The following is a 17,287-nucleotide window of genomic DNA, read 5'->3' as shown; positions in this document are numbered from 1 at the left end:
CCAGCCTATTACATAGTAATTTTAACAAGAAAAGTTTAACATAAAGAATTAACAATAACAGGGGATTGATTGCAGTATTGAAGGATTGGCTCGTAATAAGGGAAGGAAACTCTGAAAAATATGGGATAGCAGATATAAATAGCAGACAATATAAAAATAATGTGTAATGGCTGATACCTCTAGAGCTGTGATAACCCTCCTCTCCACCCAAGGCTGAGATCCAGGCCTTATTGGAGAAGTTGCTCTGGTGCTGAGTCGGTGGAACTTATTGGACGTACATTCTCTGGAACTTGCTGAAATATATCCCTCTACGGTGCTGGTTCACATGGAAGGTGTCTCATCAGAGATGCTTTGCTGCCTAAACACTCAAGGGTAGTGCCTGGGGAGGCTGCTACCTGCTGTTTGTTGGGAAAACCAGTGCTGCAGTAGGTAGGCAATAGGAAAGCTGGGAGCTTGGCAGGAGCTTGTGGAGTGAGCACACAGAAAACAGGAAGTAAAACCCCTTCTTCCTGCAATGTCTCTCCACCACTGCCTACTGATAAAACTTCATATCATGCCAGCTGGCAAAGTCAAAAATATTTCAAGGCCCCAGGTCCATTTTCGCAGAATAGGCATAAAGGGGAAATGAGAGGTAATAAATTGATTACAGGTTGAGAAGGTCAAGGTACTGAGAGGTCATGATGTTGGATTGTTGTTCTTGTGGATATTGAAATGACCCAAGTGTTGGCAGAAATTAGAATGGGGTAGAAGGTTAGAGACCAATAAACTCATTTCTCTAAGTGTGACCTTGGTCTATCTGTATCAGAATCAAGTGGGATACTTTGAAAACACAGATTCCTTTATCCCACTGCAGATCTTCTGAACTAGAGTATCTGGGAAGAGAGCTCACAAATATTATTTTTAAATAAGTGCCTTAGTAGATTTGAAATGAAAGAGAATCGGTTAGTAACATTTTAAACACAGGAAACTAAATAGTAAAACAGGTACCAGTGTACCCAGCATTCAGTCTTAATAAATGTTCACATTTGCCTTATTTCCTGAAGATCTTTTGATTTTTCATGAAATGTTACCTATTTTAGCTTACGTTCCACGCCTCACAGGAGATGATCATATGAACATTGTTTTCTGTCAATCACTGCTTTAGGCAATAGAGAGCCTTTGAGGGTTTTTGAACAGGGGTATTAACACTAGAGGTGTTTTTGGAAAATCAACCCAAATGTGCCTTGTTAGAGAGTTCATTAGGATGAGAAGATGGAAGTGGGAAAGCCCTTGAAGAGGCAGGTTCAGTGGCCCAGAGGGTGTGGTACCGAGGTTCTGAGGTAGGATGAGAGATCTTTGCTTTTTTTTTCTCATGCTCTTGTGTGAAGCCTGCTCTTTGTGTTGCTGTGACCCCAGTCTTTGGATTCCCCCTCTCCCCACATTCCCTCAGTTCTTCAGCTCCTTTCTATCTTCATTTGAGTCCCTAACCAGCCTGGGTTTCGTGGGTACCCATTTCACCTATGTGCTTGCCACTGCCCTGGAATTCCTAGATTTGTTGACATTTTAGCACACCAACTGTAACTTCCAATCTTTATACAAATAGAACTGGTTCTTTTGCCTTGAGGCAGTGGCCTTGCCATTCTGATATACTTTATTACTCATAGTAATATTTGCTATAGTGAGTGTCCAAAACGAGGCCGAGTTTTATCCAGATGACCTTGGTGAACTCAAGCCTGTTTTGGAGGAGGCTGGGTTCACAAAATTTACTCAGGCTTTGTTCTTCATCAGAAGATGTAAGTGATACCTCAATAATACTGCCAGATTTTGTTTGTCTGTAGAGTAAAATTTTGATGAGCAATTGTGAAAACTGTTCAGATGACATATAAAAATGTGTTTAAGTTCGTCAGATTTGGGAATTTTATTTATCAACAAATGGATTCTGTTTTTATTTCCGTTACATAGATTTGGCCATGGGTCAACGTCAATGAGAACTTTTGATTGACTATACTTATTTTGCTTAAGTCACAAGTACATCAAACAAACCTTGTTATAGAACTATGGACAGACACAATAATATGAATGAGTCTGAAAATGATGATGTTGAGTTAAAGAAGCCAGGAAAAAGATAGTACCATACTGTGTACTTCCATTTATATAAGATTCTTGAAAATGCAAACTAATCTATAGACACTGAAAATAGATTGGTGGTTGCCTGGGATTTGGAGGCAAAGGGGAAAGAAAGAATTGAAAGGGCACAAGGAAGATTTTGGGGGTGATGGAAAGGTTTATCTGGATTGCATTTGTGTGATTGTATAAAAGATGTATGTATATGTCAAAATTCATTAAATCATATATATGCAGTTCCTTATGTGTCAGTTACAGCTTAATAAAATGGTAAAAATCATTAACGAGAAAAAATATTTGTTTTAAGTCATTTAAACTAACCAACAAACAAAAAATCCTTGCTATAATCAGCTACTGTCTATATCAGGGACGCCATCTGAATACATTCATTCATTTATTCATTCATTCATTCAACATTTTTTAACATCTACCGTGTATACCTGGCAGTCTGCTGGTAACACAGTGTTAAATAAAACAAACAAGACCCCGAGTTTAGGAAGCTTACATTCTGGTGGAGGAGTCAGATCATCATATCAACAAGTGATAATAGTGAAGTGTGACAAGTGTCCTGACAGAGCAAGAAAGGGCAGCTTTGAAAATGTTTAGTAGGGTTATCTAAGCTGATTCTTTGGTAGTAGATGCCTGAAGCTGTGTTGAAAAGAATTCTGAGGCTTAGCAGGAAAGAGCTATAAATGATCTGATGTCTCCCATGCTTGAGGAGAGGTGATGATGGTAAGTGCCACACATTTGCCAACATAGAGTTATACTATTAAAGTTGGCCTTATACATTTCCCAATAGTATGCCTATTTCAAGTGGTTCTGAAAATGTTTGAGAATGATGAAGATCTCTTGTTATAGACTGTTTTTTTTTTTTTTTTTTTTTTTTTTTTCAGAGCAGTATTTTGAGTGCAAAGTGTTTTTTTGTTGGGGAAATATGAATCTTCCACATTGTAGTGTAGATAGAGGACAAGTGCTCTTTTGTTCTCAAACATTCTATTTTTTCAAATGTATTTTACCCACTTATGTGACTGAGTCTGAGCCTTTGCTTAGGGTACTGCAGCTGGATTATGTAGTGGAACCAGGTCCAGAAAAAGAATTGCTAAAGAATGCAAGTAAACAGGATGTCAGATGTTATCCTTAGCCTATTTCCCTAAACATAGCTTTTTGGCTGCAAAGTAAAATGCCATTCTTCTAGCTTCTGCTTATACACAGTGATGGCTGACAGCAGGCACAATCTTCGTTTGCTTGGCACGTTGTCACCATGCAACTCAACGTGTTTTGCAAGGAATCATCGTGACACACCATCTCTGGGAGATAGTATGAGGACATCCGGTTATTTCTTGGAAGAATTTTCTGCCTACCTTCTTTGAGCCCTGTTGTGCCAGCGTATCTCCCCATGAGGCTCAGATCTGTCTGACCTAAGAGCCAGTTGGCATCGTCCTCCTAACAGAAGCCAGATTTTCACTGGGGCTAGACTATTTATTGACAGTGTTTTCCCAGACTGGCCCATGAGTGTCTCATTTCCAAGGTCCCCTGAAGTGCTGGCTCACCTCTGTTTCCCAAAGCACTTGCTTGCTTGTCTCTCCTCCCTCCCCAGCATCCTTCTCACTTTCTTCCCTTATAACTTCTCGCACTCTGTGTGCGTGTGTGTGTGTATGCGTGTGTGCATGTGTTTTTCTTCTTCTTTTTTTATCCTAATGAGTTTGTTTTACAGGTTTTGAAAAGGAAAAACCAGTGTTATCCAGGATTGTTACGTTAATTCTTATCTGTTTCCACGTCTTGGACCGTGATCTCTGTGGTTTTAAAATCCTGTATTTTGAGTGGGTTCCGCTGTTGTTTGAGAAAAGTTGCTTTAAACCTTTGCTCTGCAAGCACCCGAAGAGAACTCATAAAAAGGAAGACAACAGCAGATGCAATCGCGGATGTGGCTTAGTCCTTGCAGCTGCCCCAGAGTGCTGTTTGGAGTGTACTGTCCTCAGTAATGAATCCAGAAGAACAAATCGTGACATGGCTTATATCTTTGGGAGTTTTAGATTCCCCTAAAAAGACCATCTGTGATCCGGAGGAGTTTTTAAAGTCCTCGCTGAAAAATGGGGTAGTTCTGTGCAAACTGATCAACAGACTCATGCCCGGCTCTGTGGAAAAGGTAAGGGAAATTCGTAGTCTCTTTGGGATTGCTTATCACCAGAGAGTAGCAATCATATAACTCTTGAGATTTTTCTATTTCCCAGGCCGTGGGAGTCTCCTACTTTAATATTTTTCTAAGAGTTAGACACTTTTTCTTACTGTTTTTGTAGTTTGAAAATGTAAGAAAATGAAATGTTGTTCTTTAGTAATTGGCCCCCAAATTGTAGTATAGGGAAAACCTGTGACACTACTGGCAATAGGGGACAAGGAGAACACTCATATCACAAGCTTGCTCTATCGTGGAGATGCATGTTACATCTCCTTGTGTACCGAGGACATGTTTTGAACTTGGGGTACTTATGAGTCTGTGGAAAAATAGAATGATTTATAACAGATCTTGGTGGTGTTTTTTGGCAGTTTGACTAAAATCAGTGTAGATTTCGTTTTACAAAAATCCATTGAAGGAGAGACTATATAGCAACTAAGAGTAATAATTCAAAATGTCACATAAAGTTTGTAAAAGCAATAGAAACCAGATATATGTTTCAAATGCAATGTGCGTTCAAAGTGAAACTAACTTTACTCTCTTTAAAACAATTCAAGATTTTTAATAGCTGGAAACCCATGATCACAAGAATAGATAATTTCTTAAGTAGGCACTTTAAGTAGCTTAAAGGTACAATTTTACATTTACTTTCTTGAGGTCATCATGGACTGTGAGTATATCACTTTTGCCTGCATGGACCAGTTTGTATTTTTATTGAGCAAATACATTTACTTATAGTTTCTTAAACTTGAGAAAGAGTGATTACATAGTGATAAAATGTAAAGAAATGGGATCAAATGTAGAGAACAGCCAAGGGGAAATATAATTTTATTAAATTATCAGGGGGAAGCGAGGAGAGAGAGAGGTACCAGGGATTGCCTCCTTTCTTGAAAGCAAGAACTAAGCTAAAAAAACTGTCTTGGTCTCCCTAATTTGCCGTCAGCACACTGGAATAGAAGGCATGAGAGAAAGCTTGTAAGTAGACATGACTTGCCACTAAAGGTTTGGTGACATTTGAAACAAAGATCGACCGTTTAGATTTTTGCATCACTTCCTTCAGTGGTTATTTCTCTTCCTGGATTGACAGCAGTGTTGCCCCACACCTTAAGAAGCCTGCCTTCTCTAGTTATCAGCAAATGATGAATATACTTTGCTTGGCATGGGATGACAATCTCCAAGTGACATTTCACTGTGTTCCTCTAGTTTTGTCTGGATCCCCAAACTGAAGCTGACTGCATCAACAACATCAATGACTTTCTGAAAGGATGTGCAACCCTCCAAGTGGAAGTAAGCCTACCCCGGGTGCCTTCCCTGTTGTTATTGTTTTTTTGCTCTGCTAATCAAGATTGGTAGTAAAAGTACTTGGTTTATTTTCACTGTCATTGGCCACTGAGTTAAACAGAGGTAGCAGACTGGTGGTCCCCAGTAATGGATTGCTAGTCTATCTTTTCCAGAAACCAGTTCCAAGCAAAACAAAACAAAATCAAAACTCAAACAATGATGTCTTTTATATACAGCATCCAAGCCCTGTAAACAGGCTTCCAGTGACAGAGCTTGTGTGGGTGTGTTCCCCTACTAAGGGGGAACCAAAAGCAGGCCACTGACTGTTGGAGAGGGTCACTGTAATCCTCCCAAGTTGAGAAAAGAGGAAAGGCCATTGTTACTCCTTCCCATTAACACTTTAGAACAGAGGCCTTGAAAAGCTGAGAGAACTTGGCTCTGAGGTAGAAATTGTGTAGTAAATTTTGTTGCATTATTTTATATTATATGGATCCCTACAGTGTGTATAGGAAGTGTTGCTGAAAGGGAGTTGATACTTCCACATGTGCATCAAGTTGCTTAACTTCTCTGTGCTTCATTATTTTTATCTGTAAAATGGACATGCTAATAGCCAACTCATGGGATTGCTTTAAGAATCAAATAAGGCTGGGCATGGTGGCTCATGCCTTTAATCCTAGGCCAAGGCAGAAGGATTGCTATAGCCCAGGAGTTCGAGACCAGCCAGGACAGTATGGTGAAATGGTGACTCTACAAAAAATACAAAAATTAGCCAGGCATGGTGGCGTGTGCCTGTAGTCCCAGCTACTCGGGAGGCTGAGGTGGGAGGATCGCTTGAACCCGAGAGGCGGAGGTTGCAGCGAGCTGTGATCGCACCACTGCACTCCAGTCTGAGTGACAGAAAGAGACCTTGTCTCAAAAAAAAAAAAAAAAAAAAAAAAAAGAATCAAATAAGATACTGCGTAATAATTTAGGGCCAAGAGCTCCAACCTCATAAGATCTATGAGATAATTTATGTACAGTCCTTAACATAGGGCCTTGGGACAGAAGAAGTACTCTATATTAATAGATTAGCTTTAGTCATATTATCTGTGGACAAATAGTTGTGGTTTAAGCATTGACTCTAGTGCTAAACTTCTTGGGTTCAAATCTCAGTTCTCTCTTACTAGCAGCTTTGTGACCTTGGGCATGTTACTTAACTATGACTCTAGGCCTCAGTCTCCCGACCTGCAAAATGGGAATAATAGTGGCACCTAACTCTTAGGATTAGTGTGACCTTTTGTAAAAATATTATTTCAGTAGTTTGGGGGGAACAGGTAGGTGGTGTTTGGTTACATGGATAAGTTACTTAGTGGTGATTTCTGAGATTTTGGTGCATCCATCACTTGAGCAGTGTACACTGTACCCAATGTAGAGTCTTTTATCCCTCACCCCACTCCCACCCTTCCCCCTGAGTCCCCAGAGTCCATCATATCATTCTTAGGCTTTTGCATCCTCATAGCTTAGCTCCCCTTATAAATGATAACATATGTTGTTTGGTTTTCCATTCCTGAGTTACTTCCCTTAGAATAATAGTCTCCACCTCCATCCAGGTTGTTACGAATGCCATTATTTTGTTCCTTCTTATGGCTGAGTAGTATTCCATGGGGTGTGTGTGTGTGTGTCTGTGTGTGTGTATGTGTGTGTATGTATATATATATTACCCTTCCTTTATCCACTTGTTGGCTGATGGGCATTTAGGCTGGGTCCATAACTTTGCAATTGCAAATTGTGCTGCTATAAATATGTGTGTGCAAGTGTCTTTTTCATATAATGACTTCTTTTCCTCTGGGTAGATGCTCAGTAGTAGGATTGCTGGATCAAATGGTAGTTCTACTTTTACTTCTTTAAGGAATCTTCATACTTAAGGTTTTTCATAGTGGTTGTACTAGTTTACATTTCCACCTGCAGTGTAGAATTGTTTCCTTTTCACCTCATTCATGCCAACATCTAATATTTTTTAGTTTTTAAATTGTGGCCATTTCTGCAGGAGTGAGGTGATATCTCATTGTGGTTTTTGATTTGCATTTCTGATGCTTAGTGATGTTGAGCATTTTTTCATATGTTTCTTGGCCATTTGTATATGTTCTTTGAGAACTGTCTATTCATGTCTTAGCCCACTTTTTGATGGGATTATTATTATTATTATTATATTTTGAGACTGAGTCTCACACTGTTGCCCAAGCTGGAGTGCAGTGGTGTGATCTTGGCTCACTGCAACCTCCACCTCCCCGGTTCCAGCGATTCTCCTGCCTCAGCCTCCTGAGTAGCTGGGATCACAAGCGCCCGCCACCACATCCGGCTAATTTTTGTGTTGTTAGTAGAGACAGGGTTTCACCATGTTGGCCAGGCTGGTCTCAAACTCCTGACCTCAGGTGATCCACCCATCTCAGTCTCCCAAAGTGCTGGGATTACAGGCATGAGCCACCATACCCAGCCTATTTGTTTATTTTTATTATTTATTTATTTATTTAGTTTTGCTGATTTGTTTGAGTTTCTTGTCGATTTTGGATATTAGACCTTTGTCAGATGCATAGTTTGTGAATATTTTCTCCCACATTGTGAGTTTTCTGTTTGCTTTGCTGATTATTTCTTTTGCTGTGCAGAAACTTTTTAGTTTAATTAGGTCCCATCTATTTATCTTTGTTTTCGTTGCCTTTGTTTTTGAGTTCTTGGTCATGAACTCTTTGCCTAAGCCAATATCTAGAAGAGTTTTTCCAATGTTATCTTCTAGAATTTTTATGGTTTCAGGTCTTAGATTTAAGTCCTTTATCCATCTTGAGTTGATTTTTGTAGAGAGGTGAGAGATAAGAGATGAGGTGAGAGATGAGGATCCAGGTTCATTCTCCTACATGTGGCTTGCCAATTATCCCAGCACCATTTGTTGATTAGGGTGTCGTCTCCCCGCTTTATGTTTTTGTTTGCTTTGTCAAAGACCAGTTGGCTGTAAGTATTGGGCTTTATTTCTGGGTTCTCTATTCTGTCTCATTGGTTTATGTGCCTATTTTTATACCACTACCATGCTGTTTTGGTAACTACAGGCTTGTAGTATAGTTTGAAGTCGGGTCATGTGATGCTTCTAGATTTGTTCTTTTTACTTAATCTTGCTTTGGCTATGTGTGTTCTTTTTGGGTTTCATATGAATTTTAGTATTGTTTTTTCTAGTTCTGTCAAGAATGATTATGGTATTTTGATGGGAATTGCATTGAATTTGTAGATTGTTTTTAGCAGTATGGTCTTTTTCACAATATTGATTCTACCCATCCATGAGCATGGGATGTGTTTCCATTTGTTTGTGTCATCTGTGATTTCTTTCAGCAGTGTTTTGTAGTTTTCCTTGTAGAGATTTTTTTACCTCCTGGGTTAGGTATATGCCTAAGTATATTCTTTTTTTTGCAGCTGTTGTAAAAGTGGTTGAGTTCTTGATTTGATTCTCAGCTTGGTTGCTGTTGGTGTATAGTAGTGTTACTGACATATTGATTTTGTATCCTGAAACTTTACTGAATTCATTTTTCAGATCTAGGAGCTTTTTGGATGTGTCTTTAAGGTTTTCTAGGTATACGATCATATCATCAGCAAGCAGTGAGAGTTTGACTTCCTCTTTACCAATTTGGATGCCCCTTATTTCTTTCTTTTGTCTGATTGCTCTGGCTAGGACTTCCAGGACTATGTTGAACAGAAATGGTGAAAGGGGGCATCCTTATCTAGTTCCAGTTCTCAGGAAGAATGCTCTCATATTTTCCCTGTTCAATATAATGTTGGCTGTGGGTTTGTCATAGATGGCTTTTATTACCTTAAGGTATGTCCCTTCTATGCTGATTTTGTGGAGGGTTTTAATCATAAAGGGATGCTGGATTTTGTCAAATGCTTTTTCTGCATCTATTGAGATGATCATGTGATTTTTGTTTTTAATTCTGTTTATGTGGTGTATCACATTTATTTACTTGCATGTGTTAAACCAAGCCTGCATCCCTGGTATGAAACCCATTTGATCATTGTGTATTATCTTTTTGATATGCTATTGGATTCAGTTAGCTAGTATTTTGTTGAGAATTTTTACATCTGTGTTCATCAGGTGTACCGGTCTGTAGTTTTCTTTTTTGTTATGTCCTCTTCTGGTTTTGGTCTGAGGGGAATACTGGCTTCATAGAATGACTTAGGGAGGATTCTCTCTTTCTCTGTCTTTTGGAATAGTTTTAGTAGGATTGGTACCAATTTTTCTTTGAATGTCCAATGGAATCATGTGATGTTTCAATGAATTCAAATATATGAAAAGGCCCCAGAAGAGTGCGTGGAATGTAGTAAGTATTCTCAGCGTGGTAGATATTATTATTAGCAATACTGGTAGCTTTGCCCCAGATAAACTTTGCTTCCTTCACCATTTTTCCTAAAGTTAGCCCTAGGGCCAGGTTATATCTGACTCAGAATATTTTATTCCACTTTCCCCTATTGCCCAATTGGCACCCTCTGTCTCAATCTCTGTTTCTTTCTCTCTCGCTGTTTATGTGTGGGTCTGAGTCTGTGACTTTTGAGGTTGGTGTGATGGGCAACCACTTTATATCCCTTATAGAATAATGTCTACTATGGAATTTTCTCTTTTTCTATTATGGTCCAGACTCTTCAGGAAATTTAAAATTTTTCTTTAATAAATACTGTGATATTTTCCTTTTTTTTTTTTTTTTTTTTTTTTTTTTTTTTTTTTTTTTTTTTTTTTTTTTTTTTTTTTTTTGGGAGACAGAGTTTTGCTCTGTCACCCAGTCTGGAGTGCAGTGGTTTCATCTCCGCTCACTGCAACCTCTGCCTCCTGGGCTCAAGCGATTCTCGTGCCTCAGCCTCTCAAGTAGCTGGGATTACAGGCATATACCCGGCTAATTTTTGTATTTTTAGTAGAGACAGAGTTTCACCATGTTAGCCAGGCTGATCTCAAGCTCCTGACCTCAAGTGATCTGCCTGCCTCGGCCTCCCAAAATGCTGGGATTACAGGCATGAGCCACCGCACCTGGCCAATACCATGGTATTTTTTTTTTTTCAAATAAAAACATGGTGAAGTTGCCAATGATTTCTGCATTCTAAAGCTGCCAGAAGGTTTGCCGGGCTTCTTTGCAGTTCTAAGAATACTGAATGATACAGAAATACCTTCCAGGTTAGGCATTGTTTAGGATTTTTCTGATAACTAACGCTTACTCCTTTAAGCACCAATGCTTAAAATATTCTTCCACTTTGAATAGAAATATTTTTTTAAAGTTATGTTTATTACTTTTATTTTTTTATGGGACACTTCACAAATTTTTGTGTTATTCTTGTGCAGGGGCCATACAAATATTCTCTATCTCATTCCAATTTTAGTATATGGGCTGCTGAAGTGAGCACAAGATAGAAATATTTCTAAAATGTATGTCTTAATTTTCTCTCTTCTTAAATAAGAGACACTGGAAACATTTTTATCTCTTTTTGATAATTCTTGCTGACCTGAACATTATATGAATATTGTAATGAGGCAATATCTGGCATCGTGGTTAAGCACATGCCTTCTCTAGTTTGACAGACCTAGATTAGAATCTTGGCTTGGTCAATTACTGGCTGCATAACTCTGGGAAAGTTACTTGACCTCTCTATGCTCCTTTTTCCTTATCTGTATAATGGAGACATTAATAATATCTGCTGTATATGATTGTTTTAAGGATCAAATGAGATAATACATCCAAGGCACTTAATATAGCACTGCACATAAGGCATGCACAATAGCTGTTTTCTGTGGTGTTATTACTAGGTAATGTTCTTTGCATTGCTGTGTGCAAAATTATTCTTGTAAGGGATATATAGGAGCCATATCAAGGCACTCCTAGAACCCAGAAAGAAGACTAATAATCAGTACATAAGGAATGAGACCGAAAGCTGAGCTGGGGAGCATAAAGCAGCCAAGAAGACTCATCATCTTGTCTCAAGCTTCCAGGTAGCTGGAAGACAGACCTAAACATAAATATTTGCAAATGTCACTGGATAGAGTCTCTCTCAGGCCCAAAGTGCCTGGCACAGTGCCTGGCATAGGACATACCTAATAGATTTTTGTTGACTCTATAAAACTGTAGATGTACAAAAAGCAAGAAGAGCAGGACTTGATTGTTGCTTAGAACACACTATTATTTATCTAAAGAAAGAATACTGGCTTGAAATTGTCAGCTTGAAAATGCAGAAAAATGGAGCCGCAGATGCAGCACCATACCGACAAATTGAGTATTGGGCTCTGAGGCATGGTGACCACATTAAAAAAGCTGTTGCCTTCTGGTCCTCTGGGTGGCCAGTTGGCTTCTCCAAGTGACTTCCATCTGTGTGTTCTCATATGGCTACAATGTCTTAGGGTCTTTAGAGGATCACACATTTAGTAACTGATCAGGAAAGTCTGCTGAGACATCTGGGAACAAAGTGCTCTCTGAAGCACCCCACCATCTTCTTGATAGTGTCCTTTGTAACACAATTTTGTTGTTGTTGTTGTCTGTTTGTTTGAGAAGGAGTCTCGCTCTGTCGCCCAGGCTGGAGTGCAGTGGCACAATCTCGGCTCACGGCAACTTTGGCCTCTTAGGTTCAAGTGATTCTCATGCCTCAGCCTCCCGAGTAGCTGGAATTACAGGCGCCTGCGACTATGCCTGACTAATTTTTGTATTTTTAAGTAGAGATGGGGTTTTGCCATGTTGGCCAAGCTCTCCTGGCCTCAAATGACCCACCTGCCTCAGCCTCCCAAAAGGCTGGGATTACAGGCGTTAGCCACTATGCCTGCCCCATAAAAGTGTATTAATTAGACATTTTTGGTTTTTATTTTCAATTTTTGTGGGTACATAGCAGGTGTATATATGTGTGGGGTACATGAAGTGTTGTGATACAGGCATGCAATGTGTAATAATTCCATCATGGAGAATGGGGTATCCATACTCTCAAGCATTTGTCCTTTGTGTTACAAATAATTCAATTACACTCTCTAAGTTATTTTAATATGTACAATTATTATTGACTATAGTCACCCTGTTGTGCTATCAAATAGTAGGCCTTATTCATTCATTCTTTTTTTTTTTTTTTCATTTTTTTGTACCCATTAACCATCCCTACCTCCTTCCCTACTACACTTCTCAGTCTCTGGCAACCTGTCTTCTACTCTCTATGTCCATTAGTTCAATTGTTTTGATTTAAGTGAGGACATGTGATGTTTGTCTTTCTGTACCTGGCTTATTTCACTTAACATAATGACCTTCAGTTCCATCTATGTTGTTGCAAATGACTGATTCTCATTCTTCTTTATGGCTGAATAGTACTCCATTGTGTATACATACCACATTTTCTTTATCCATTCATTTGTTGGTGGACACTTAGGTTGCTTCCAAATTTAATTTGCCAACAGTGCTGTAACAAACACAGGATCGCCGTTATCTCTTCCATATACTGATTTCCTTTCTTTTGAGTAACATACCCAGCAGTGGGATTGCTGATCATATGGTAGTTCAATTTTCAGTTTTTTGAGGCACCTCCAAACTGTCCATAATGGTTGTACTAATTTACGTTCCCACCAGCAGTGTATGAGGGTTCCCTTTTCTCCACATCCTCTCCAGCATTTGTTATTGCCTGTCCAAAAATTTTTAATTTTGATGAAGTCAAATTCATCTCTTTTGTTACTTGGGCTTTTGTTGTCATATCTAAGAAACTCTTTTGTAATTAAATGTCTTGAATTTTTTTCCTGTTTTCTTCTAAGAATAATATAGTTTTACATTAAGGTCTTTGATCTATTTTGAGTTAATTTTTGTATATGGTAGGAGATAGGGGTCCAAATTCATTCTTTTGCATATGCACATCCAGTTGTTTCAGTACCATTTGTTGAAAAATACAACATTAACCAATTCCTCCATTGAATTGATTAATGTAGCTATGTAGTAAGTTTTAAAAGCAGAAGGTATGAGTCCTTCAACTTTGTTCTTCATTTTCAAAATCACTTTGGCCATTCTGGATCCCTTGCATGTCCATGTGAATTTTAGGATCAGCTTGTCAATTTCTGCAAAAAAGACCAGCTGAGATTTTGATAGTGATTGTGTTCAATCTATAGATTGCTTTGGGGAGTGTTGCCATCTTAATAATATTAAATGTTTGGATCCATGAACATGGGATGTATTTCCACTTATTTGTCTTTAATTTAATTCAGCAATATTTTGTACTTTTCAGTGTACATGTCTTATACCTTCTTGGTTCAATTTATACCAAAGGATTTTATTATTTTTGGTGTTATCAAAAAATAGGATTGTTTTCTTGATTTGGTATTTAAATTGTTCACTGCAAATGTATAGAAATATAATTTTTTTTTGAGACAAGATCTTACTCTGTTGCCCAGGCTGGAGTGCAGTGGTGTGATTATAGCTCACTGCAGTCTCAAACTCCTGGGCTCAGGTGATTGTCCTACTTCAGCCACCTGAGTAGCTGTGACCACAGGTGTGGAGCACCATGCTTGGCTAATTTTTGTATTTTTTATAGATACAGGATTTCACCATGTAGCCAGGCTGGTCTTGAGCTCCTGCGCTCAAGTGATCTACCTGTCTCAGCCTCCCAAAGTGCTGGGATTACAGGCATGAGCCACGGTGCCTGCCCAGTTGATTTTTTCATGTTCATCTTGTATTCTTCACTTTGATAGAACTTATTCATTAGTTTGAATAGTTTTTTAGTGGATTCCCATATGGTTTTCTTATACAAGAGTATGCCATTGGTGAATAGGGATAGTTTTACTTCATCCTTTCCAATCTGGATGCCTTTTATTACATTTTCTTCCCTAATTTTTCTGGCTGGAACCTCCGGTACAATGTTTAATAGAAGTGATGAGAGCAGACAGTCTTTCACCATTGATATGATGTTAGATGTGGGTTTTTGGTAAATGCCCTTTATCAGATTGAGGAGGTTTCTTTATATTCTGAGTTTGTTATAAATGTTTTGTTTTGTTTTGTTTTTATCATGAAAAGGGTTTGATTTTGTCAAATGCTTTTTCTACGTCTGTTAAAATGACCGCTGGTTTTTGTTTATTATATTTGTGTGCTGTATTACATCAATTTATTTTCATATATTAAATCAATCTTGCATTCCTGGGATAAAAACCAGTAGATTATGTTATATATGCACATAGAAATTCGTGCACATCTGTGATTATTCTTGAAGGATCTTTCTTCATAGAAATTGGATTACTGTGTGAAATTATGATAGATAATGTCAAATTGCCCTACAAAAATGTTATACCAAGTTACACTCTCACCAACAGTGTACACAGTGTCTTCTTCCTGTCCCTGGCAACACTGGATATTATTTGTCTTTAATGTTTGCTAAACTGATGGATGAAAATGGCACTTCATTTAATGCTGTAATTTGTATTTCATGATTACTAATGAGTTTGGACATCCTCTTATCCCTTTATAGTCTATTTGCATTTCCTTTTTGTGAACCAAATATATCTTTCTTATTTTCTTACAGAATGGAGAAGGCAGGGAAAATGCTCAGATCCTAAGTGAAAAGTTTCCAGAATATATGGAAGAATCCTCCTGTCTAGGTAGAGGGTTACTGATGTCTCTCAACAACAAAAGTTCTAGCAATGGCAGTTTTATTTTTGTGTTGCCCCTGAAGTTGGTGAGAGTTGGGGGCACCTACAATTCTTCTGATCAGTCAAGAATGGCCTGGGTAGTACCTCTTTGATTGCATTGTCCTGGCTACAACTACATGATCGACTGGTCTCTGAAAGCTCTAAACCTATGGTTTTCCTCTTAGCCAATCCTTTCCACTGCCATATCCCCAGAAGGTAATCTGCCTTTGTCCTCAGCCACCATTACTACCAACCCATTGCCAGGGACACCCTACCATCTCCAATTCTGCTCCTGAGCCAAGTTTATTATTTATTTATTTATTTTTGAGATGGAGTCTCGCTCTGTCACCCAGCTGGAGTGCAGTGGCGTGATCTAGGCTCACTGCAGTCTCCACCTCCTGGCTTCAAGGGATTCTTGTGCCTCAGCCTCTGAAGTAGCTGGGATTACAGGTGCCCGCCATCATGCCCGGCTAATTTTTGCATTTTTAGTAGAGACAGGGTTTTGCCATGTTGGCCAGGCTGGTCTCGAATTCCTGACCTCAAGTGATCCATCTGCCTCTGCCTCCCAAAGTCCTGGGATTACAGGCATGAGCCACCGCACCCAGCCCCAAGTTTATTTTTTAAAAAGATATTTCATTCTGGAGGGATTACATTGAATGTATATGAGGTTCAATTAGTACTTATTTCACTTTCTTTCTTCCTCTTTCCCTCTCTTCCTCCTTCCCTCACTTCCTCCTCTCTTACTCCCTCTCTTACTCTCTCTCGCTCTCTTTCTCTTTCTCCCCCTCTCTCTTTCTTTCCAGTACCAGCTGGTAGCAGTATGTTTTTTTCTCTGCCCCCACCCCCTCATTCCCTCCTGTCTCCCTGAGTCACTCCATCTGCCTTGTCACCGGAACAGCATGGGTGCCCTCCCCAAAGTGAGGTTTGTGGGATGGACGATTTGCCATTTCCCAGGGTCTGCTCTGCAGGGAAGGAGTTCTGAAAGTAAGGCAGCTCTACTAATGATCATGAGTCAAGGCTAAATATCTAGCAGCGCAGTGCCTCCTGGGAGGAGTTAGGCACAAGGCCCAGCAACTAACCAGTAGTTGTAATGGGTATCAGCAGATCTTCTTTCAAGCCCTGACCCTGCCACTTGTGTGAAGTCAGGATCTCCTTTTCCAGGCCTCAGTTGAGTCATCTGTAAAATGAGGAGACTAGAGTAGGGGTTGGGTAATGTCTGGTGGTTGTAATGTCTGTTTTTAACTGGCCCATTTCCATCAGTTTCTGCTAGGCAAAGCTTTGCATATTTAGCTGCTCAGTTGGAACTAGTAGGAAGACCAAAGAGGATTTTGGCAAGTTCTTTTCTTCTGTTGTGCAAATCTGACATGCTTAATGGAATTTCCAAGAGTTACATTAAACGTCACCCATGAGTCTGGCCATCCTAATGTTTTACAGAGTGCATTGTATTTCTGTAAAAATTAGACTTTGAGTAAGATTTTAAATATTTCCCATCTATCATGAACGTTTTCGTTCTCTCTCATAAGAGACTATTTGATTTGGGGCCTGTTATCGGAAAGGCCTGGAAGGCCATCGAGGATAGTTGGAGGCAGGGTGGTATGTGAAGGGCCTCTGGAGAGCCAGCGCTTCTCGGGTGTCTCGGCGGCTCACCCTAGAGTTTGGGGGTTCTGAGTTGCATCTGGGGGTGAGGGAGGAAGCAGGCCACCAGAAAGGGCTAGTCCATGAGTCCGGGAATCCCGCCTGAAGCTCTGGCAGTGACCCGCAGCATGCCAGGCACCACCGGCAGCCCTCCCGGTAGGGGCTGAAGCAGACGGCAGCAGCATGCGCAGTGTGGCCGCCGCCAGTACACCGCGGCTTTTGCTGCTGCCACAGCTACCAGGGCTGCTGCTGCTGCTGCTGCTGCTGCTGCTGCTGCTGCTCTGCCTGCGCCGCTGTCACTTCCAGTTCCTACTTCTGCGATCCAGGTCCGGGTCACTGCTTACCCGCTGCTGGCCCAGTGCCTCCAGGCCGCTTTCCCTCCTCTGCTCGGCTCTGGCTCGGGCTGCGGGCAGGAGGGGACCGGCATGGGCAGCTGAGCGTGGTCTGGAGAAGCCTCGCGGGCT

General features: G+C 40.0%; 1 protein-coding gene across 1 annotated transcript in view; it reads left to right on the top strand.

Moving 5' to 3' along the window:
* The first annotated feature begins 2,877 nt into the window (after positions 1-2,877).
* ARHGEF6 (Rac/Cdc42 guanine nucleotide exchange factor (GEF) 6) overlaps positions 2,878-17,287 on the top strand; it is a 120,190-nt gene continuing 105,780 nt past the window's right edge. Inside the window, exons 1-2 of the mRNA XM_011994418.1 lie at positions 2,878-4,249; positions 5,480-5,563. Of these exons, the coding sequence (XP_011849808.1) occupies positions 4,085-4,249; positions 5,480-5,563 (249 nt within the window). The 5' untranslated portion in view covers positions 2,878-4,084. The remainder of the gene's footprint in view (positions 4,250-5,479; positions 5,564-17,287) is intronic.

The sequence above is a fragment of the Mandrillus leucophaeus genome, unplaced genomic scaffold, assembly GCF_000951045.1.
Source record: "Mandrillus leucophaeus isolate KB7577 unplaced genomic scaffold, Mleu.le_1.0 Scaffold456, whole genome shotgun sequence".
Lineage (NCBI taxonomy): Eukaryota > Metazoa > Chordata > Mammalia > Primates > Cercopithecidae > Mandrillus > Mandrillus leucophaeus.
The sequence above is the reverse complement of the archived record's forward strand: the minus strand, read 5'-3'. Positions and strand labels throughout refer to the sequence as shown.